At 41.5% G+C, this 24,202-nt stretch overlaps 1 protein-coding gene across 1 annotated transcript in view; it reads left to right on the plus strand.

Annotated features, from left to right (window-relative positions):
- LOC142088637 (ephrin type-B receptor 5) overlaps nt 1-15,801 on the plus strand; it is an 84,903-nt gene extending 69,102 nt beyond the window's left edge. The window contains exons 7-17 of the mRNA XM_075164140.1: nt 2,574-2,698; nt 3,822-3,984; nt 4,834-4,948; nt 7,696-7,751; nt 7,867-7,986; nt 8,396-8,643; nt 9,577-9,792; nt 10,858-11,007; nt 11,157-11,350; nt 12,591-12,746; nt 13,801-15,801. Coding sequence (XP_075020241.1) covers nt 2,574-2,698; nt 3,822-3,984; nt 4,834-4,948; nt 7,696-7,751; nt 7,867-7,986; nt 8,396-8,643; nt 9,577-9,792; nt 10,858-11,007; nt 11,157-11,350; nt 12,591-12,746; nt 13,801-13,909 — 1,652 coding nt within the window. The 3' untranslated portion in view covers nt 13,910-15,801. The remainder of the gene's footprint in view (nt 1-2,573; nt 2,699-3,821; nt 3,985-4,833; nt 4,949-7,695; nt 7,752-7,866; nt 7,987-8,395; nt 8,644-9,576; nt 9,793-10,857; nt 11,008-11,156; nt 11,351-12,590; nt 12,747-13,800) is intronic.
- The last annotated feature ends 8,401 nt before the right edge of the window (nt 15,802-24,202 follow it).

A 24,202-nucleotide genomic window follows, 5' to 3' on the forward strand; every position in this document is an offset into this window, starting at 1 on the left:
CAACATGACATTTTTCTTGCAGAGAGAAAGCAAAACTTGAGAAGAGCTTTGTGGACAGACAGCTGGCAGGCTGAAAGATCCTCTTCCAATTATCCTGAAATTTTTGCTTGGAAATCTTTTCCTAAGAATTAACTGATATTCTTTTAGCTTTTGCACAAACTTGGAGCGTGTGTGTGTATGTATAAATTCATGGATGTTTTTTGTAGAAATGGATTTTCATTCTCCAGAAAGCTTCATGTGCAAGTGGCTTTAACAACCATTCATTTCCCTTCCTGCTCTGAGGACATTTTTTAGAAGAACTAACTACTTCAGGAAAGGGCCTGCTATAAACAGATGTTCTGTATTTCTGTTTTCTCAGAACATGTGAATGGTGCCTCTAGGAGGATAAAAAAATGAAAAGCAAAACTACCCCAAATAGTAGCTTGGATTGTTTCTCATTGTAATCTAATTTTAGTTCAATGAACAGTGTTTGAAATCATTAATCATATTATCTTCAAGGTAATATTTTGTTTCCTTCCTACTGATTTAGTGAGTTTCAGGCTAGTGAGAAATAATGGCAATTACACAAGTCTCAAAGCCTTGAACTGAACTTCAGACTTTTAGAATAGCCAATCAAAAGATTTCTAAAATTGGTAGACACAAGTTCTTGCTTGCTTTCTGGTTTAGATTCATAAAAGCCCTCTTTTATATTTGATGTCCAGATCCTTGTTTCGTACATAAAGGGAAGTTGACATTTTCCCACAGTAATTAATATCTGACACAGACTATAAGCACTTAATACTATAATGGAATCAAGAGAGCTAACAACTCCGTCTGGGTAGTATACCAGGCTGGCCTGTTCACCAAAAGACAAAAACTTAGCAAGCTATGTAAGAACAGACAGAAAACCTGTATGTGAAGCTTCCACAAATACACACTTAACTGTGACCTTGGGGTGGTGGTTCCAGGCAGTTGTGCTGATTAGAAGCCCATTCAGACTGGACTTCTGTGGTTCAAGGGACCGCAGAGGGGCTGAGAGTCTCAAGTACAGTGTTAGTTTTGACATCTGGGCAACAGTCCTGACAGGGATTGGCCTGAGATCCAGGAGCTAGTCTGAACACAAGTCTGCTCTACAGAGGGATCTGGACAGCTGGATCAATGGGCCAAGGCCAATTGTATGAGATTCAACAAGACTAAGTGCCGAGTCCTGCACTTGGGTCATAATAACCCCATGCAACGCTACAGGCTTGGGGAAGAGTGGCTGGAAAGCTGCCCGGCTGAAAAGGACCTGGGGGTGTTGGTTGACAGCCAGCTGAATATGAGCTGACAGTGTGCCCAGGTGGCCAAGAAGGCCAATAGCATCCTGGCCTATATCAGAAATAGTGTGGCCAGCAGGAGTAGGGAAGTGATTGTGCCTCTGTACTGGGCACTGGTGAGGCCACACCTTGAATACTGGGTCAGTTTTGGGCCCTTCACTACAAGAAGGACATGGAGGTGCTGGAGCGTGTCCAGAGAAGGGCAACGAAGCTGGTGAAGGATCTAGAGCACAAGTCTTATGAGGAGCGGCTGAGGGAACTGGGACTGTTTAGTCTAGAGACGAGGCGGCTCAAGGGAGACCTTATCGCTCTCTACAACTACCTGAAAGGAGGCTGTAGCGAGGTGGGTGTCAGTCTCTTCTCCCAAGTAACAAGAGATAGGACAAGAGGAAGAGGCCTCAAGTTGCTCCAGGAGAGGTTTAGATTGGATATTAGGAAAAATTTCTTCACTGAAAGGGTTGTTAAGCATTGGAACAGGCTGCCCAGGGAAGTGCTTGAGTCACCATCCCCAGAGGTATTTAAAAGACATGTAGATGTGGTGCTTAAGGACATGGTTTAGTGGTGGACTTAGCAGTGTTAGGTTAACGGTTGGACTTGATGATCTTAGAGGTCTTTTCCAACCTAAGCTATTCTATGATTCTGTATCAGGCTATGAAAATGAGATGCTTTCATTCTCTATGATCTGCAACTGAACTGGGACCACTGAACTGAGGAATGCTTCAAAGTCTGTTCTTTAACGCGTCAGTGTTCTCATCTGCCTCTGTCTTCTGGTGTGCAACAGTGATCTGGTAGTGAAAGGCCTCCATTACTCTGATAGCCCATACTTGATTTTTTTCCCCAGGTAAAGAATTATAATCTGGGGGAGAAGCAGAAGAGAGGTGGTGTGCTCTGCTTTTGCTCTGACCGCTATCACATTGTTTGTCCAAGTGTGATCCTAGAACAAGGCAGTGGCACTGAACACCTTGTCATCTTGCATGTAAAAATCGCAAATTTGAAGATCAGATATTCCAGCTACAATATAGATAATTTCATAATTCCTGTGCATGATCAATTGGATGTGGATTTCTTCATTTTCTTTCTGTCCAAGTCATCAGTGACTGTATCTCCCAGTAGAGTAGAATTTTGCGTGGATTTCTTCTGGTTATTTTATAAAGTACTTCATAATGCAAATTAAGGAAGAGCTGACCTAACTTATTAACTCTTCATAATGAATATTCAATTATAGTTAATTGTTAAGCTTATCCCTTCGCAATCTCTCCTTCCTCTCTTTTATTTCAGTCCCCTCTGCTGTCCCTATGATGCATCAGGTGAGTCGTACTACCAGTAGCATCACACTGTCATGGCCTCAGCCAGACCAGCCCAATGGGATCATCCTGGATTACCAGCTACGCTACTTTGACAAGGTGAGCAGAAAGTGATGCGGTGCTGATTGTTGTATAGCTGTTATGCAAAAGAGAACAGGGAAATCTTCTGTCTGGGAGATGCCCCCCTGGATCAGGATGAATAAGGTGGAGAAAAATGCTTCAATTATGAGGGAAGAACAAGCTGTAGCAAAGCCAGACGTTCATAATATACACTTCATCTAATATAAGTCCATCTGCATTTCCCAACTTGGAACCATCTAGGGACGACGCAGATTAAAAAAGAGAAGACACTTGTAGCTAAGCTAAAAAGCTGTGGCTAACAACCTAATGTTTAGCACTAGCTGACACAGGTAACAGTGGAAGGAGCTGAAGTTTTCAAATGTGTATATGAGAATTGGACTCACTGCAACATTCTGTCATGTGTTTGTGGTGGGAAGTCCTGTGTCCCTGTTATTCATGGACAGACATCTCTAAGAAGTTTTGGGAGGAGGAATGCACTCTTTCATTCACTAAGTCGCAGATATCAGTTACCTGTTTATGTGCTGGAATTACAGGGTGGCAAATATAAAGTTATTCTCCATTCACATCTTTCATGACTCCTAATCCAACTGATTTGAGGGGAATAGGTACGTAGGGCTGTTCAGACAAGCTCCCATTCTATATTCTTGATCTTTCACATAAATTGTTTTGCAGGATTGTGTAGGGCTACTGTTTTTCTAGCAGTAAAGGGGCCTGCTATTTGTAATAACATGTCTAGCAGCTTCCCGGATCAAGCATTACAGGTGTTCTTGCTCTGGATTCTCCTAGGAGAATACATGAGTTTGGAGATTGTAGGAAGCAAAATTTCAGGACAGGCTAGGGCTTTTTTTATGGGTACACTTAGCAAGGAACCACAAGACAAGGTAGTTTTGTCTCTCCCTTTTGTTTAGGTCAGGACTGAGGGTCTTGGCAGGGAAGTCCAGGCCTAAGGGAATGAAAAGCAGCAGTGAGGAGCAACGAGTAGTGTGTGAGGAAGTCAGATCTGGAATAGCAGTTGTGGCTGGGAGGCTCTGTAACAGATTCAAAGAATATTGGGCTGACATGGAACTAGCGTTTCTTGATGAGGAGAGCCAGCGGTGTGGGCAGAAGTCTCCCATTCCTTTTTGGTCACTGACATTCACAGGGAGAAGATGAGGATAATTCATTCACCTTGACTAGCGAAACCAACATGGCCACCATAGCAAATCTGAGCCCAGGCAAGATCTATGCCTTCCAAGTACGAGCTAGAACAGCAGTGGGCTATGGCCCATATAGTGGAAAGATGTATTTCCAGACTTTAATGGGAGGTAAGTACTACCATTTTGTACTCAGATCTGCACATGACCATCTTTCAATTGTGTGTGTCCCTGAGTGTATTAGCTTATCCCCTGGAGGACTGCTATCAGACACTCCTACTCAACTTGTATTTCTGTGTATCGTAATTTGCATATACAGATTTGTTCACTCAAAGCTTCATGCTGTCAGAGCATATTGTTTACACTCCCTTAGCCTTTGCTACCGCCATATTCCCCAGTCCTATTCCTTGTTGCCTCTGACCAGCAGGAGCAGAGTGTGTCAGTAGAACTCTCTTTAGGAGGGTGTTACAGTACGTAGCACTATACGCTGCTATAGTTTGATCTCCAGCTGTCACAGGACATCTTACAGCTGAATGCTCTGTGAGAGTCTTAAAGACAGTTGGGTCACAGGACATATACACAGAAGCTTGCCTTCCAGCAGTATCACCATCCATTCATGCAGAGAGTAACATATTACCTTGTGATACTCTTTGGTCTGGATGAAAGGTACTCATGTATGTCATCTACAAGCTAAATTAATAGGGGACAATGGGATCAAAGCCCAGGTGTAGACCTAGCCTATACTTAAGTGGCTAGTCAGGTGTCGGTAGACCAGGGGAAGGAAAAGTGGATTCAGAGGGAGCATTGGCTTTTCAGGAGTAGAAAGGAAGGCACTGGAGAAGCACAGTGACTGAAGGGGTAAAGGGATAACCAAGTCAAGCATTTGTTGAACTGTCAGGACTGGGAAGCAAAGGGCTGGTAGGGATGGAATTATGGGCGAGACCTAGCTGAGTAGAAGGGAAACTAACAGTTCCTGTCCTCTGCATTTGTGTGTGTGTATGCATGTGTCTTCCTTGCTAGGGGAGCGCTCGGAGATGGTGCAGGATCGACTGCCGCTTATCGTGGGCTCAGCACTTGGTGGTCTAGCCTTCTTGGTAATTGCTGCCATTGCCATCCTTGCCATCATCTTCAAGAGGTGAATTCCTTGACCTGCTCATGTGCCAGTGCCTGCACTGCAGACAGTGGAACTTTCCTACCCCCTGCTACATAACCCTGTCCCAAGGGAAACAGCCTGATCTACATTTATCCAGATGTCCATGAGATGCCATTTTCTAATTAAGGAAAGATCTTGCTCCATTGCTCCTATCTGAGGAGCCTCTCCTTTGGTAACCCGCTCAAATACTTAGCTGATATTTGGCTAGTTAGCAAGAAGAACACAAGGGAAGCATTTTAAAACTGGTGCTTAGAAGGTATTTAAATGCATCACTGTAAAGAAGGGACTGTAAATTTAGGCAAGCAAGTGGAGAATTAAACAATGTAGTGAAGAAGGACTGGTGGAATAACTGTTTAGATCCACTGATTTAGAAGATGCTAAATACCCTTTAACCAAGGACCAAGCTCATTTCCTGAAGAATAAAAGCTGTACAACCCCAATGGTTCCATGAAACACTGACTCATAAAATGTAGGTTAAAGAAAGCAAATACCACTTCCCATTTTGGGAAGAAAAAAGGGCAGATAAGTCAATGTAGAGATAATTTGTTATGGCAAAAAAGGCAGAAATTTTAAAAAGAAATAGAGAAAAGTAAGGGTCACTAGCAGAGCTGTGTAAAGGTGCAGAAGTAAACAATGGAGGTTTTGTTATTTGAAGAAAAGAAACAGTCATCACCCGCTCCTTGAATTTACTGAGGTTTGAACTTAATCCCCTAGATTGTCAGTAATGGATTTCTGTATCTTTGCTCTACTCTGCCCCTGCACATGAGAGACTTTTTAACTTTTTCTGCTGATCTGAAAAAAATGTATAAACTACTTAACTTTAGAAAGTGACATCTAGTTTTAGTTCTTTTTTGTTCTCTTCCCTTTTCTACATTTGTTTTCTCCTTCTGTGTATATTCTCTTTTAATATTTTTCTTTCTGGAAAGAAAAGAATTATCAAATATTGTTATATTTGCATTGTTGCCTCCTTTTGTAGCTTTAAACTGTTAAAAATGTAACCTCTTGTTACAGCTGGAAATGTGATACTATGTGCACAACTCAATAAAGTGTATATTTTTCTAAAAAAAATAAACCAAATCCAGAATAAATTAGTATTACCAAAACTCTGTTGGGGAAAGACGTTAATGGGTTTCTGTAAATGTATCTACGTAAAAGGAAAGATCATAAAAAATGGATTCATTTATATTTGAAGGATCATGTGCAATTAATAGACAGTGGTTAAGGAAAAGTGGAGATACCAAATTTCTATTTTAAATTTGTCCTTGGTAAGAAAAGTAAGTTTGAAGGTGTAGTAAATGAGGAGTTCTTCAAGAGGTTGAATATACGTAGAATCAAATGCTATAATTTTAACTTGTTTTTGTAAATTGTACGCTTTGTCCAGGCAATATACAATGTGAAACACTTACCTATTTGAGCTAGTTGGTTTTTTTTAATGATGGAAAACCATTAGTATGTCAGATAACCTATAAAAAACATGAGTTTAGACCTGACTTTCAGATGCAATAGCAGAGTTAGAGATCTTAGGTACAGGCCTCCAGTAAAGCCAATTTCTTTCCACAGCAGAAAGAACAGATTTTGAAGGTAGAAATACCGTGTTTTTGCAATCTTAGCTGAATTTAAAGAGATAAGCCTGACAAGTAAGAATAATACACAAAGTTTCCTGTTAGAATAACAGAATTAGTTATGTTAGTAAAGAAAAGTAACATAATGATACTCTGTCTTCAGATGCTAACTGAATCAGCAGCTAGAAGGTCTTGTACTGAAACAGCAAAGCATAGGAGTTGACACAAATCCATGCATACAGCAGGGATACTACAGGATACCATAGGCTTTGATTTACAGTCTTGTCTAATTCATATGATTTAGAAAAGATTGTAAACTAGTATGAATTGTACATTTTTGGAAAAAAAAAAATATGAACACTGTTGGGAGCAAAGGAAGTGACTTAAAAATGGAAAATATATTTAGAGCAAACCAAGAATAACAACTAGATCATGTGGGAAAAAATTGCTTGAATCACACACATTTAAGGGGAGAATGAAATCTGAGAAACGCCTATGCTGAGAAGGACCTATGCTTACTGGAAATTAGATGCATATATGCAATAAATATTACAATAATAAAGACCATACCTGTTTTGACCTGCACATGCAAAAATCACATCATGGAACAGATTTCTGTCCATCTGGCTCTGTGTGGTTTGTTTTGGGTACCATACTTATGAAAAGAATAGTCAAAGTAAATGCTTTTAAGAGACCAGGAGGAAAAATAAAGAAGAATTAATCTTTGGGGAAAATTTATACCAATTAAGCATTAGAGTAAATAGCTCTTAGAATGTTTTTGAAGAACTTAGAAGGCATCACAGGAGATGGCTTAGATTAGTATTGAAAATAATAATTTATAGTAATTAAATGGAATTAAAATGCAAATTTAGCCTGAATAGCAAGAAAACTTCCAAGACAATAATGTTAAACTGTAATTTTTTTTTTAGGATAGTGCTGGAGGCCCTATCTTTTGTCATATCTAAAGTGGGGATGCAAACAGCGGTGTAAAAACAACCACATAGAAAACAAGCACGCGCTGGTTACCCAGAAATGGGCAGGATCTTAACACGCATCTTCTATCTCTAAATTCAAGGCTTCTCTAAGTCTTGCATTGAGAGCCTACCCCAACATCCTATGAGAGACTCTTGTGTGTGTTTTGACTTTCCTTTCCTTTATGTCCTGCAGTAAAAGGCGAGAGACTCCATACACAGACCGCCTGCAGCAATATATCAGTGCACGAGGTAAGTGTTCTTGAGCAACAGATGGCAAAGGCCTGTCTCTTTTCAGGACTCATTAATACCCATGTCTCTCAGGATTTGATTCTGGTGATGTTTTGGGCTGTCTCCTCCACTGCAGGACTTGGAGTGAAGTATTACATTGATCCTTCGACCTATGAAGATCCCAATGAAGCTATTCGAGAATTTGCCAAGGAGATTGATGTGTCCTTCATCAAGATTGAGGAGGTCATCGGATCAGGTAGTGTGAGAATCTGCAGATTTTGAAGTGCCTTCTTGTTCACCTTGAGACCTGACACACTACTGGCCTGAAATAGACCCAACCGTGGTACATCAAGTGTCTCAGGATAGCTAGCCTTCATTTTTACCAAAATTCATCTTAACGTACTTATCCTTAGATGCTGGCTCCAAACCAAGTTTAAAACACCCTTTGAAGACTCAGAGCTCCTCATTTGAACCCTGAAGATGTAGTCTCCAACCTGACTGAATTCAGAGCCTTCATCAAGAACTTTACCTTTATCCAAACAGTCCTAGTAACCCTATTTCCAAGCAGCACCTGGAGTCTTCCATAGTAGAATGTTTTAGTGCACCTGACTAAAATTCTTTGCTGTGTTTCCTTACTTGAGGTGTGTTTCTTCCCTCCCTGACAGGAGAGTTTGGAGAGGTGTGCTTTGGGCGCCTAAAACACCCAGGGAAGCGTGAATACACAGTAGCTATTAAGACCCTGAAGTCAGGTTACACAGATGAACAGCGGCGGGAGTTCCTGAGCGAGGCCAGCATCATGGGGCAATTTGAGCATCCCAATGTCATCCATCTGGAGGGTGTAGTCACCAAAAGCCGACCAGTCATGATTGTCACAGAGTTCATGGAGAATGGATCACTGGATTCCTTCCTCAGGGTACCACAACCAGAGTCTCCCACAAACGTTACCTCTTCATCTTACTGTGTGCCAGTCTCAGATCCGATAATTTTGCCTGTCCTTCCTCTTCACCCCTATCTCTATAAGTCCTCAGTTGCTCTCTTCAGGTACAATAGAAATAATAGCAAATTACCAGAGGAAGCGGTTTTGGGCCAACGTGGTGAAAATATTCCAAAAGCTTACTCATCATACAATTTTTTTCATTATTTTAGACCTTTCCAGCTCAAATAATTAATGGTAAACAGTACTAAATTGTTTATCTTTGTACACAGCCTTCTAGTTCCTTATGTGCATGCTCCAAAGTTTGCCTTTCTAGTAATGTTTTTCAGACTTTATGCAACTGAATGTTTTCAAGTTTCAACATTGTAATGAAGTAATGAAACTTGTAGTTATTTTTGGACTCAGGGTTTCCAGTTTTTTTTCTAGTAATGAAACATAAATACAGACATTTTTGTAGTATAGATGCTTCACTTCTTTTTTTACTGATTTAGATGCTAATTCAACTACAAATGCTTTGGCAGGTACATTTTGAAGAGCATGTCAACCCATTGTGTAGAATTGCATAGAACCCATTGTAAAGATTTTAAAACAGTAAGAGCAGATTTGTCTGCTCCCATTCATTTAGCCATCTTAGTAGTTAATGAGACTAGGCATAGGGTGCTAAAGGAGGATATGGCCACAAGATGAGATTTGTCTTCAGAAAAAGATCACCAGTGTCAGACTTCATTTGAGATCCATTGCCTTAAGCCCACCCTCCTTTCTTACTTGCTGTCCCTGAACCTTCAGATTTTGGCTGAAGTTAAGATATATGTTCTCTGACTTCATAAATCAACCTTGTTACCTTGCTCTTTGTTAGTCTTCCGGGTTGGCTTCTGTGGTCATAAAAGCTTATGTTTGCCTCCTCACTTGCAGCAGAAGGAGGGACAGTTCAGTGTGTTACAGCTGGTGGGAATGCTACGGGGGATTGCAGCTGGCATGCGCTACCTTTCAGATATGAACTATGTGCATCGTGACCTGGCAGCACGTAACATCTTAGTCAACAGTAACCTTGTGTGCAAGGTGTCAGACTTTGGTTTGTCCCGTTTTCTGGAGGATGATGCTTCAAATCCCACCTATACTGGAGCTCTGGTGAGTTACCACTATGGAGTGAATTACTGTAGTGCTGCCATCTATAATTTTTTTCTGTGTTCCTCCTTTATTTGGTGTACCCTTTTTAGTCCATCTTGAGACCAGAGAGACCAGTGGGGTAGAGCCTTCTATCTTGTGGGCTATCTGTTCCAAACCAGCAAAAAACCAAAAATAACTGAATATCTGATCCACTCTGCCATGTGAAATGGAGTCTCATTGCCGTTCTTTGTGAAATGATGGTGAATAAGACAAACCTCATAACCTGATGTAGGTGTTATCTTTCCCCTTTCATTAGCTTCTTACAGGAAGTGTAAAGGACTGAAGGAGAGATTGAAGTCCTGTACTACTACCCTTTGAGGAAGGAGTTGTTTTTTTCCTACAGAAAAGATAACTGGCATAAGTATATTTATGGGCTTACAACCAACCACCATATGAACTTATTGCCTATGAAGCTCTGACACCTGTTATACATACCACAAAAGGAGTGGGAGTAGAATAGGTGGGTTGAAACTTCCATTTGGTATGCAGGGGATGAAGAAGAATTCAGTCACTGAAAAGTAAAACAGGTTTTAGATGTATGTGTTTTTAAGAACCAGCACCTGAATGATATTTCATCTGGCAGGTCATACCTGCAGTCAGAGAGGTCAGGATGGGAAGAGGAAGGAGTTAATGCTAGCCACTCAGTGTATCTGTCCTTGTTGTTGCAGGTTGGGATTGTTTAAATGGCTTTAGATTTCCAAATGGTTGTGACTTTCATGAGGATTTGACTATCTGCCACCTCTCAAATGCTGCAAAGAAGAGCTGTAAAAGTTAAAATCATCATGAGATTTGTAGCAGCAAGGGGGCATGATTCTGTTTTTTCATCTATATTTGTCAATAGAACAAGGTGAAAACCTTCAACATAGTTTGAATTTAAACCAACAATGTCTACAAGACAACATCAACTGGACTGGCACTCCATGCTGAGAGTTGTGTCGTGTTACCGGCATCTGATCAGTTCAGTGATGTAATTTTCACAAATAGCCCTTTCACTAACATTCTGGTTGCTCTCTGACTGCTTTCTAGGGCTGCAAAATCCCCATCCGTTGGACTGCCCCTGAAGCTGTCCAGTATCGCAAGTTCACCTCCTCCAGTGATGTCTGGAGCTATGGCATTGTCATGTGGGAGGTGATGTCCTATGGTGAGAGGCCTTACTGGGACATGTCCAATCAGGATGTAAGTTTTAGCAGTGGTGAGAATGTACATCTGCCTCACTGTCCTGTATTAATTCAAGTAGAAGAAAGTCATATACCACCAAGTGATTGAAGCTTGTTTGTCTTTAATTGTCCCAGCTGTGATAAAGCTTTGTTCTTCTTTTTCTGCAGGTAATTAATGCCATTGACCAGGACTATCGCCTGCCACCACCCCCGGACTGCCCAACTGTTTTGCACCTGCTGATGCTTGACTGCTGGCAGAAGGAGCGGGTCCAGAGACCCAAATTTGAGCAAATAGTCAGTGCCCTAGATAAAATGATCCGCAAGCCATCTGCCCTCAAAGCCACTGGCACTGGGAGCAGCAGGTGAGATGAGGATTTAGTGCAAAATAATAGGGCTTTTGTCTGGGTAGACATCATGAGGAAAAGAAAGCAGTAAATCAAGCTGTATAGTATTTTTTTCTAACCCTCTCATGTAAGACTAGGACCAAATAGGAAGGAAAAAAAAAAGGGGGAGAGGATTAGAAGAACTGTATATCCTGATTCACTTAATGGGTGATGAAGAGTTTTGAGTGCTGAATGTGAGGGGAGATAAATCTCTTGATGAGGTGCACTGAGGATGAACATGAGTGAGGGATCTTAGGTAATGAAGGGAGGGAGACATCTGGGTGCAGCTATACAAGATATTCTGTGATCACACAGTAGTGTCACACAAGAGGTGATGAAGGAAGAGAAGACCTTAGCTTATGGAGGGAAAGAAATCTGTAGCTAAAACTAATTAGAACTGCAGCTTGCATCCCATGTTTTCCCAACTGCGTTTTGCAGCCTGATGGAACCAGAGGCAGGAGGTCAGCAAAGGAGAAGTCTCACGGGGGGTAAATGGCACCAAGATTAGATGGCTGTTGGGCTGATGACAGAATTACATCCTGCTGGCCTGGAGGGTTTTTCCCCATGATTATAAACCTTGTCTCACTGCGATGTACTCCATAGCTGGGGGAGGGGAAAAGTGCCTAGTCATGCCCAGTTTAGTGTTATAGCTTTGGGACAGATTCAGATGACAGGGAAAAGAGCAAATGCCATGTATAAATAGTCATTTCTTTGGCCTTTTACTGCTATGTTTTTTTCTGGTGGGTGTTGGAGCTGAAACAACACACTCATTGTCTCATAGGTTACTTTCTGATCCAAGGATGCATCTAGGAGAGGGAGAGCTAGTCACAAAGGTAAAAAGTTATAAGGTCTCATCTCTGTGCCTCAGAAACCTCCTCACTGCAACTCTTTGCCCAGCTAATGGGTCTAGACCCAGAAAGTGTGAAAAGATCCGAGGCAACAAGAATAGAATGTGCCTGAGAAAGTATAAAATGGGAAGGAAGAATCAATTTCTTGGGTTGGGTTGATTGTTTTCAGGCAGAAAAGGGAACACAGGTAGTCTAGAAACAGGACATCAAGGTGGGACTTTAGGAATTGGGGCATGAAGAGCAAATATCATTGTTCTGCTCCATTCTGTGCTCTAAAAAGGTTGCATTCTCTCCCTCTCATAACTCTGACCTTACTAGTGTGGTCAGCTGATGTTGATAACTTGAATTTTTAGAACCTGCCTTTTTTGCAGACCATCTCAGCCTCTCCTGAGCAACTGTCCTCCAGATTTCCCTTCACTCAGCAATGCCCATGAGTGGTTGGATGCTATCAAGATGGGCCGTTACAAGGAGAATTTTGACCAGGCTGGTCTGATTACATTTGATGTCATATCACGCATGACTCTGGAGTAAGTAGAGGGGCAGAGAGCAGAAGATACCAGACACTGATTTTTCCATGGAGAAAATGAAAGCACTCTGAGAAATATGTAGTAAGGACTATATGGAGAATACATACACATGAAAAAGGAGAGGGAAGCCAGAGCAAAGTAGCTACTGTTTCTTACATCTTATTAGGGCCTCTGGAAACCCTCCACACCACTGTACATTTGTAATCTGTTTCTATAAGCGCTAATACTGATCCCGTGTACACTACAAAACATATTGTCAGTGTTGCAGAGAGACTGTTACAACAAAATGTTCATGACAGCTGCCACAAGTAATACCCACTTTTAAGGAGGTGTGTAGAACCAGCCATACCATATACTGGGTTGAAGTGTTATGTAGAAGGCAGGAGCCAGGAAAAAGAACATTCTTAGAATCATAGAATGGTTTGGTTCGGAAGGGGCCTTTAAAAATCGTCTAGTCCAACCCCCCTGCCATAAGCAGGAACATCTTTCAGTAGATCAGGTTGCTCAAAGCCCTGTCCAACCTGACTTTGAACACTTCCAGGGATGGGGCATCCACAACTTCCCTGGGCAACCTGCTCCGGTGTCTCACCACCCTTCCTTATATCCAATCTATATCTTTCAGTTTAAAACCGTTGTCCCTTGTCCTGCCACTACAGGCCCTGGTAAAAAGTCTCTCTCCAACTTTCTTGTAAGCCCCATTTATATATTGAAAGGCCGCAATAAGATCTCCCCGAAGCCTTCTCTTCTCCAGGCTGAACAACCCCAACTCTCTCAGCCTGTCTTCATAGGAGAGGTATTGCAGCCCTCTGATCATTTTTATGGCCCACTTCCATGGCTTCTTTTTGTATCATAACCTACCAAGTTCTGATGACACCCCCTTCACCTACCCACATTTGCCAAGCAAAAGCAGAAGCCTTGTCAACTGTTTCACAGACAAAGATACATGTATACATATATCCATACATATTGATTTGGATCTACAGGGAAATGGACTGGGACTGTTTAGAACAAAAAGCCCATTTTAACACCTTCCACATCCTCTATTCTCTTGCAGAGATATCCAGCGTATTGGCATCACCCTCGTTGGTCACCAGAAAAAGATTCTAAACAGCATCCAGCTCATGCGAGTCCATTTGAATCAGCTTGAACCAGTTGAAGTGTGATGTTTACACCATCCTTATTCCACTAGTCTCAAACTCTGGAAAGGTTCTGGGGGAATTCAGAGGGATTTTCACTGTAAGAAAAAGAGATGTCAGTATGCTACTTGAAGACTTAATGCACCCGGAGAGTGCACACTACATGTCCTGTTCCATGAACAAAACCAAAAACTTGCCATGATTTGAAAACAGAGCTGAATAACTGGTGGCATTTAAATGCGGCTGACATCATACATTGAGAATGGGTTGTGGGAGGGAAAGTTACAATAACATGGGGAGGAGATGGAATAACAGCTTGGACAGATCACAAGCACCTGTTGCCTCTTCTCTGCCAACAAAAGGTATCAGACAACTTTACAAAGCTGTCAGCAGACTTTGTCTGTGGCTGGGATTCCAGCAAAGCTACAAAGACATAATAAAGGCAACAAAAAATTACCATTTTTTTCCAAAAGAATGCCATCATGGTGTGAGAGATTATTACTCAGATGGAGATGAGCATCAGACTATCACTTGATATGCCAGCTTGGTCAGGAACTCAAGTGCCAGTTAGGGCACAATATGTGCTAAGCAATGAGACATGTCACCTGGTAAAGAGGTTGAGAGTAAAGGGCTCAAAATTCTGTGCTATTTCATGTGCAGTTCTTGGGTCTGCTCCATGATCCAGGAGGGCAACTTACTAATCCTTTATGCTGATGCAAGGAACAGCAAGTCCTTGGTGCTACACAACTCTATTTATGGGACTGCAACACAATGGAACAATAAGGATTCCTAGAATCCATCCTGCTGGATCTGCAAGTGGAGAGGGTAACAAATAGGTTCTGGTCCTCACAAGCCCCTTCTTGAGAGGAAAGGCATAATATTCTAATATTCTGAAATCCTGAGCACCCAGAATTTGGGTTTTGTTCTCTTCTGATCCCCTTACAGACACTGAAGAGCGTGACAAAAAAATCTGAAGCCCTTTGCTGTTGAAAAATACTTGCTCTTTTTCTCACCCTAAACAGCTACATCAATGGGCACAGCTGGTTGAATATTGTTTCTGAAGAAAATGCAGACCTGCAGTAGTCAACTTCAAATAGACAATTGGAAGAAGGGAAGTGAAACTCTTTCACAAGTTCTTGTCAAGAGTGATCAGGGAAGGGTACCAGTCCCACAAGTCACTTCAGTCCTTAGAAAGGGAATAACAATATCCTTGGGATCAACTATGTAGTCTGGTAGAGGTGCATGAGGGTGACCAGAATGACAGAGCTTATGTCTCCCTTCAGACAGACTAGTACCTGCTTAAGGAAAGACCTGCTTTGAGGAGGAGCAGAGTTTCAGAACTGTATCTCTGTATATATCCCTATGCGGGAGTATTGAAAACATGCAGCTGAGCTTGAGAGGAAAACTCGTAAACTATACACTTGTCCACCTCACCAACACATAGGAAGAGAAATGGAAATGGGCTTGTTAAGCAACACCCCAATGAAGACATTAAATAAAAAAATACCTTCTTTGTGTCTGGAGAGGAAGTAGCCCTAGCTGTTCCAATCTGTGCCCATCTGTTGGCTCACTGTGAACTAGTCATGAACTTACTTTATTTCTCCAGCTGTCAAGGCTAGAATAGCGTGACTTCTGCAGATACTACTCTTGTACGGATTTAAGGATTCCCCCAGTCAACCCAGCAATTGAAGACTGAGAAGCCACGTTTAATATTTATTGAAGAGTCCCATAATACGATAGGAGATGCTCCAGAATAGTAGCACTAGAATAGCCAACACAGTTCAGACTCTCTATTACACCATTAGAGCAACATTATTGTTAATTTTTTCTAGTTGAAGAGGGAGAATAGCAGTGCATTCTTTCAAGATATACAAAAGTTAATACAAAAACAATACAAGGAGACAAGAATAAAATATTCACAGCAGTACAAAGAGAGTGTGAAGATTAAAAAAAAAAACCACATCAGACTAGAGTGAGTCCTACTCTAGAAGATTTGAGTCTGTTGCTTTTTAAGGGGTTTCTACAAACTTGTAATACTTACAAATCCAGTTACATGTATGCTGACTGACTGTCAGCTCCACCTACAGCATCTGAGACTGAACAAGTGGTGTCCTCTTCAGAAAGCATATTGAGCACAAGATGTTGAGGGGAATCTGTGGTCTGTAGCACCTTCCATATGTATTCACCAGAGGACAACAATGCATGTATACATATTCATATATGAGTGTATTCTAGAAGTTCTGAGGGACGTTTGGGGAAAGACAGCAGGCTGTGTTTTCCATGCCTTGGGTGGTCAAGATTAGTGGAGAAATTAGTGATCTAATTAAAATCCTATGGCCTCTTTTCAGCCTAGTGGAAACTTAAATGCAGAAAATACATTCTTTCTCTTCATGCAATGGGAGCCTTGTCTGAATCTCATACCAATGACAATGAGGTTCAATAGTCCCTTATGAGGAGCTGCAGTGAAATGAATTTCTTGGGGGTAGTTCAGGCAGTAGGACATTTACTTTTGCATATGAAGTCTATGGCAAAGTTGTTTTCACAGTCAGAGGAAAGGGATTTACTCACTATACCAAGGCATAGAAGTAGTGATTGAACATCATAGATCTCTTCTTCCTCCTGTTTGAAGGCTAGGCTGAAATGTCCCTATGATAGTTCCAAGGGGTCAAGTGTCAAGATGTCCTGGCTGTGTCTAGAACTGCACAGTGACAGGCTTGGGGAGTGCAAAAGGGTAACTGTTCTCTGTAAGAAGTCTCCCCGTTCTCTTTATTCCCAGGGTGTTCCCTATTTTCAGAGTACTTCTTCCATAATTTGGGATGTAAAGGCTTTCGTGTCGCAATGCATCCTGTGTTATTTGTCATCATGTCGGTCCTCAATTCTGCAAGCATGGAGGAAAGGCAGTCATGGCAAAAGCATTAGAAATATCCTGATCTCACTTTTTTCAATCTTATGTGAAAGCAGAAATCCTACATTCTGTTTCCACAGACGTCGCCTGGGATGTCCTGCAGTGTATGAGCACCCTCAACAGGTAGGGATGAGAATCAGGAGGAAAAGGAGTGGGACTCATCTAGGCACCTGATATCTGTCCTTCACCAGAAGAGTGAGAAACAACGCAAAAAAGTCCTAGAGCCATATTCTTCGCCAGACAAGCAATGGGAGATTAACAAGTGATTGCCCACATTTATTCCATATGATATCTATAATATGCAGCGCATAAGAATGAGTAATTTAAATGCACAGATATCAATGCGTAGATCTTCATGAGGGCATTAGACATTTGTGTGAAAAATCAGAAAAGTCATACCTACAGTTGGAAAGAATATATTGCAAAGACTAATAGCTCTTCTGCTTGAACACCAACTTTTCACTATGTGGAAACAGGAAGAAACTTCACCTTAAGGCAAGCTGGTTTATAATTATTCCTGATGAGGTTCCTTGCACCTGCCTTTTTGGTATCTGTTGCTGGACAGTCTCCCAGACAGACAGCTGGGTCTGCACCAGTATGTGAGTTAATGTATCGTGCTGCCAAACAGCACATCAGGCAAGCAAGTTCACCTATGCTGCTTCAACAGCCAAGTGAAATTCTCAGTGAGGAGCTACATGTCTGTGCACCCCCTGCCTCACTAAGCCATGGCATGTTTATGTCAAAAGCAGGCCCCGCTCACCCAGAGTATTCAAAGACAAGCACATAAGCTAAGATTTTTGCACCCATGCCTGCAATGATGTTGAGGAAAGGCTCAGTGACAGTATGACTTACACAGTGATTTCTATGTTTGGTACCCAAATATCCTCAGTGCATGTGCAGATGATACAGCTTGCAGTCCCTATTTTTTTGTTTATTTGTTTTTTTTTTTTAAATTCAAGGATTTAATCGTAGTGCATACTTTGACAGCACTATATTAGGGCTAGTTGAGGGAGCACAAGCTGCTTAATGCTGCTAAAGGAGAGCTGAAAGAATCTGACTGTTTAGTACAAATATATTCAGCACCTGGGACTATCTAGAAAGAAAGAAGCTGCTGTAGCTTGCTTAGTCCCAGACAATTTACATGTTATTAAGCTGAATGAAGCCTCTGAGTGTGGTGGGAAATGATGAGCAACACCAAGGAACTTAACTTTAATAAGCAAACAAAGGTAGAGCTGTGCCTACCAGTGGATCTTCTTTGGTCAGGGATTCCAGCCAATGAATCTACCTGGGGGCTGGTCTAAGTGAAGGTAACCAGCTTGAGTCCATCCTGCCTTTGGCACACTTTCTCAGCAGTCAACTACACAGCTCTTACACATACAGGTGCAACTAAGGAATAGATTTGGTTTCAGGACAAAACCGATTCTTTCTCTTCCCTGAACCCAGCTGATGCTAGAGGGAGCAATGCAATGAGCTGTTCACGTCTTCCATGCTAGCAACTATTCATGAGTATCGAGCATCCTAAGGGTTGTAGATCATATGTAAATTTGAATCTCTGGATACCATTAAAAGACAGCATGGAAGAGCAAACCTCATGTCCTTCTAAAAAGCTAGCCTAATCCTTCACTTTTCAAATCTATATAGAAAAAATGGCACCTCCCTTAGAATTTACATTTGAATGTTGTGGCATTCAAGATCATGCTCTGTGGATGAAGCTGTTCCACTTCTGTGTTACTGAAAGGGCTGCGCTGAGCTGAAGAGAAATCACTGCGTCTTCTAAAGCTTGCCATTTTGTAACTCGGACCTGTACAAAGAGGAATTACTGCCCCTGGTGTTCTGCTACCTGAAACACAGAAGAGAAGGCTTAACTGCCCTCAAAAAGCCTTGTAGCTTATATATCTTGTCTCCCTTTTCTGGGTGATGAGAAAACTCTCTTCCTGAAATAGTCTCAGTTGAAACATGCAGATTCATGAAGACATATATCAAGATTTCTTTCTAGTTTCTGCCATGACCTTTGTTCCTTGAACGAACAGAGTAATGTGGTCTTTTAGTCAACTGCTGTAAGAACGTCACAAATATGAGTACAATGGGTTGGCATCTTGGCATGTATGCTTCAACTAGTTAATAGAGTTTGGCCTGTTATTTATGTCTCTTATACAAGACCAATTGTGCTTAGGTAACAGCAATAACGCTGTTTGCTTCTCAAAACTAATCCCTTAAATTCAGGCTGTGCTAAGTAAAGTTGGATTTTTTTCTAGTTTACAGTGGCACTAGACACTATACACGCTGCTGGCTAAAACTAGAATTTCAGTTACATCTATGCAAGTCGCTCTCTCATTGCATTTTGATAACTTTTATACAAACCTACTACTGTCCATGCATTTGGACTGCTGTAACAGAATGATCATTTATAAACAATTCTGTTGCTGAGAACAGACTCTAGACCTCTTTGAACCATATTGACTCTGCAAGTGAACAGGAGATTAAAAATAAGAAAATCAGGTTTATTCAGAGAAGTCAGCTAGTTTGACAGATATGAATGAGAAAACACTATCTGAAATAAGCTATTTAAAAATAGATCTATTAGTGCTGCTCTCTTAAAAAGGACAGTAATTATAATGTACCCTAATTTCTCTACTATTAAGTTAAGTTGCAAAACTGTTGCTATTTTAACCTGTCATCTCTGCAGACTTGTAACAAGAACAAGCTAAGAACAACAATAATAACAATGATCATGGTAAACAAATGTGTTTTTCCCCAATGAAGAGAACTACAGTAAAAATAGCAGTAGTCCAACAGCTGGATTGCCTGCAATTTGTACTGAGAAGCAGTGCAATTTTTTGACAGGTGAAATACTACTGCAAACTGAAAGATCAGTCTATCAAACCTACCAATTAGGAAACTAAATGTCAGCCTAGGGACATACTTCGGATCATATGAACAGCTGCTTAACTGCACGCACACAGAACTTAGTGAGGATGTAATTGTTTATTACATGATGTTTATTGTTAGGACTGCTAGACAGTTTTTATTCAAATTTAGGATGCTTTTTAGACCTCTCTAGGAAACAGTACTAAGTTATTAAGCTAACACTGAGGATCTTAGATTGAGTAGCTTCACACAAATATATATCATATCATAAAATCAATGAACCATTCTTGAGGCTTCTCTTATCCAGCCACAGTCAGAATGCAGCACAATTGGCAAGCTGAACTGCAAGTTCAGCTTTCAGTACCGCAGACCTAGGTGTGGGCCATTTTCTTATGGCTGTGAGATGATGCCTTCTCTTCAGAAAGGAATTTGCTATGGTTTTTGTGTGAAAGCAATAATATCCACCCTTAATCTTTGTTTGGCAAGGTCAAACAATGTGAGGTAATTTCCATGCCACCTCAGTATTATCCCAAGACCCTTAGGTAAGATTTAGGAATTGTTTAAAGGAGTGCAATTCAGGAGTAAGAGTGAATGGAAAGAGGCATTTTCTAACAGTGATGGTTTATGGGGCTGTGACTATGCTGAGATACTTGCTTAGGACCCCTATAAGATACATTCCTCACTTTGTGATGTGAGTATGTTCCTCACTTTGTGATGAACTGTAGATAAAAAATCTCTACCTGACCTAATATCATAGAATCATTGAATGATAGAATGATTTGGGTTGGAAGGGATCTTAAAGATCATCTAGTTTCAACTGCCCTGCTATGGGCAGGGACACCTTCCACTAGACCAGGTTGCTCAAAGCCCCATCCAACCTGGCCTTGAACACTTCCAGGGATGGGGCATCTACAACTTCTCTGGGCAACCTGTTCCAGTGTCTCACCACCCTCATCGTAAAAAATTTCTTATATCTAATCTAAATCTACCCTCTTTCAGTTTAAAGCCATTACCCCTTGTCCTATCACTACATGCCCTTGTAAAAAGTCCCTCTCCACGCCCCCGTCAGTTATTGGAAGGCTGCTATAAGGTCTCCCCGAAGCCTTCTCTTCTCTAGGCTGAACAACCCCAACTCTCTCAGCCTGTCTTCATAGGAGAGGTGTTCCAGTCCTCTGATCATCTTTGTGGCCCTTCTCTGGACTCACTCCAACAGGTCCATGTCCTCCTTATGTTGGGGGCCCCAGAGCTGAACATAGTTCTCCAGGTGGGGTCTCACGAGAGCAGAGTAGAGGGGGAGAATCACCTCCCTTGAGCTGCTGGTCACGTTTTTGATGCAGCCCAGGATATGGTTGGCTTTCTGGGCTGCAAGCGCACATTGCCAGGTCATGTTGAGCTTCTCATCGATCAAGATCCCCAAGGCTTTCTCCTCAGGGCTGCTCTCAATCCATTCTCTACCCAGCCTGTATTTGTGCTTGGGATTTCCCTGACCCATGTGCACGACCTTGCACTTGGCCTTGTTGAACTTCATGAGGTTCACACAGGTCCATCTCTCAAGCCTGTCAGGGTCCCTCTGGATGGCATCCCTTCCCTCAGGCGTGTCAACCACACCACACAGCTTGGTGTCATTGGCAGACTTGCTGAGGGTGCACTCAATCCCACTGTCCATGTCACTGACAAAGATGTTAAACAGCGCCAGTCCCAATACCGACCGCTGAGGAACATCACTCATCTCTGGTCTCCACTTGAACATCAAGCCGTTGACCGCAACCCTTTGAGTGCAACTATCCAGCCAATTCCTTATCCACTGAGTGGTCCATCTGTCAAATCCATGTCTCTCCAATTTAGAGACAAGGATATCGTGCGGGACAGTGTCAAATGCTTTGCACAAGTCCAGGTAGATGACGTCAGTTGCTCTTCCCTTATCCACCAACGCTGTAACTCTGTCGTAGAAGGCCACCAAATTTGTCAGGCATGATTTGCCCTTAGTGAAGCCATGTTGTCTGTCACCAATTACCTCCTTATTTTCCATGTGCCTTAACATAATGTAACAAGGTTTTTAAAACTCTGATTCTGTCTTTTTCTGGTTCTTGTCCAGCTTCAGATTTCAGAACTCCACATCAGATCCCAACAGTCCCGTCCTGCATTATGTGGTTTGTTTCACTGGATCTGACAGGGTAGTTCTTCCTCATGGGTTTACACATGTGAATTTACTGTGTTTAGTTGTCTACTCTAACAGAATCTACCTGAGATTCCATCTGTCCCCTAGACCATATTTCTGGACACAGATTCCAGAGCGAGGACAGAGACATCATGGAAGCTTCCTCTCCAGTATGACAGTAATAGCAACAACCTGCAGTATATAAATATATAAATAAGTAAATATTTGTAGGCATTGAGGGATGCAGAAAGAGAAGAAATAGAGTGTTTCCATAGTTGCCATGAGACCAACATAGCAAAAATAAAATCCACACTTCTAATCACCTTTTAATTCATGAAACATTTACATGTACTTCTCATCTAGCCCTATTTTTGCTCGTAAGAATTCAGTTCTTCCCTCCATAAGAAAATCCACAACTCTTCTCAACCGAACATGCCTCACTTGTCAATGCCTCAACTCTGCTCCTTCCAGGACTGGCAAGCAGTCTATCCCTTCCAACACACTCTTCATAATTCACAATGGAGTTACATAGCTGAACAGTTTTCTCACCTGTGCTCTCCAAAGCTCATCCTGCTCATGAGCCACTCTCCAGTGGGTGCCACCCATCATGTCAATGAGCAAGTTGAGCATAAGGAGCAATAACAGCAAAGGCTGAATAAGTGATGCCTTACATGAAGGGTAGGTCCACTTCATAGTTGGCAGGTCCATCAATGACGATGAGGAAGAGCTCAAAGGTGCTAAAAGTGCCATGGGGTAGTTGTGGAAGTGGCCCAGCTCATCGGAATCTTAGGTCTGGAAGATGATGTAAAAAGCTAACAGAGAAAAGAGAGGAGGAGCAAGAAGAGAAAAAGCAAAAAAAACCCCAAGACTCTTATCATGGCCTTGACCAGCATAATCTGATTATCTCTGTAAACTAAAGCATCAGATTTTAGCCCAAACAATAGGACAAGACAGCCACATCTCCAATGTATGTCTATGTCTAAGTTTGTTTACTTATAACTACTTCAGTTAGCTCTTCTTATGGTCTTCAAGGCTCCTGAGTTCAGCATCCTATTATGTACTGATGGGCCAATATTCTGTCCTCACCTCCTGAGTTATCCAAACAGGTTGGCATGAAAGAAGTATAATGGCTACATCATGTCGACATTGTATTGCAAGAAAAACACAATGCTTGGCTATGCTGTATCCAATCATATACTTTGGGAAATTCTAGAGAACACATCAATAACAGCAGTAAATCCATGTTGTTTCTGAAGAAGAATGAGAAGAATGTAGATTCTCTTTTACTATGGGTATTGGAATTTTCCGGAAGCTGGATCAAATTCCAGCAGTCCTCTTCTCTTCCTCTGAATTCATACCCTGAATTTAGATCCTCTAAATAAGCCCTCCTTTTATGGACCCAAGTCTGCACATGAGATCTCCAAATATCATCTGCAGGTTAGACAAGGTACTAGTAATAAGACCAAGGCTTCTCACAAAGAACCGAGAGCATATTGCCATGGAAATTAAGGCAGAAGAGGGAACACTGGTCGCCTAGTCTGATCACCTTTACCCTCCAGGATATTACATTTCACCTCTTTACCCACTGTTGAGTTTAACTTACACTTGACTGAAGAATCTTTGCTAGAAAGGCATCTAATCTTGATTAATTCAGGAATAATGAATCTACGAGATCCCTTAGACTGGTTTTCCCCATGGCTACTCAATCTTACCGTTATGATAATTTTTAATTGCAGTTTGCCTGGCACTTTTTATACACTACCCAATTAGGATTAAGAGCTGTTTGTAATCTGGTATTTCTGCACTTTCCACCATCATCAGGTCACATATTCACCTCTAAAAAAACTGAAATATTTAAATGTATCTCTGTCGCACCTCTATAGTTCTCTTCTTCATCACATTTCTGAGCGTCCTTTTTAAGAGAAGAATATCAAGAACAGACAAAATCAGTCTCACTAGTACCATATATGGACAGAAAATCAGCTTCTCACACTGACTCTATTTGCTGTTTATTCACCCACAGACCACAGTAAGCCTTTCACAATTGAGTTTTTTGGCTGCTAGGACACCCAGATCTTTCTGACATAAATGTTTTTTAGGAAATCCATTCTATGTAGATAGAATGTGTGCTCTTTTTTTTCCCAGCTGTCAAGGACTAGCCTTAGATGAGAGTTTTCAAAAAATGGATATTTATATTAGTATTTTACAATGCTAAGCAGTCTTTCATCAGTATTATCAATATGTTCTGCAAAATAATAGACCATGAAATGGTCCATAGGTCAAGTTTGGACCACACAAGGTCCATTTTATCAGAGGTTTGCTATCCAAATCTCAAACCACGAAGTCACAAGAACCACCTGAATTAAGGAAAATATATCAGTGTCTGCCA

Source organism: Calonectris borealis, chromosome 1 (genome assembly GCF_964195595.1).
Source record: "Calonectris borealis chromosome 1, bCalBor7.hap1.2, whole genome shotgun sequence".
Lineage (NCBI taxonomy): Eukaryota > Metazoa > Chordata > Aves > Procellariiformes > Procellariidae > Calonectris > Calonectris borealis.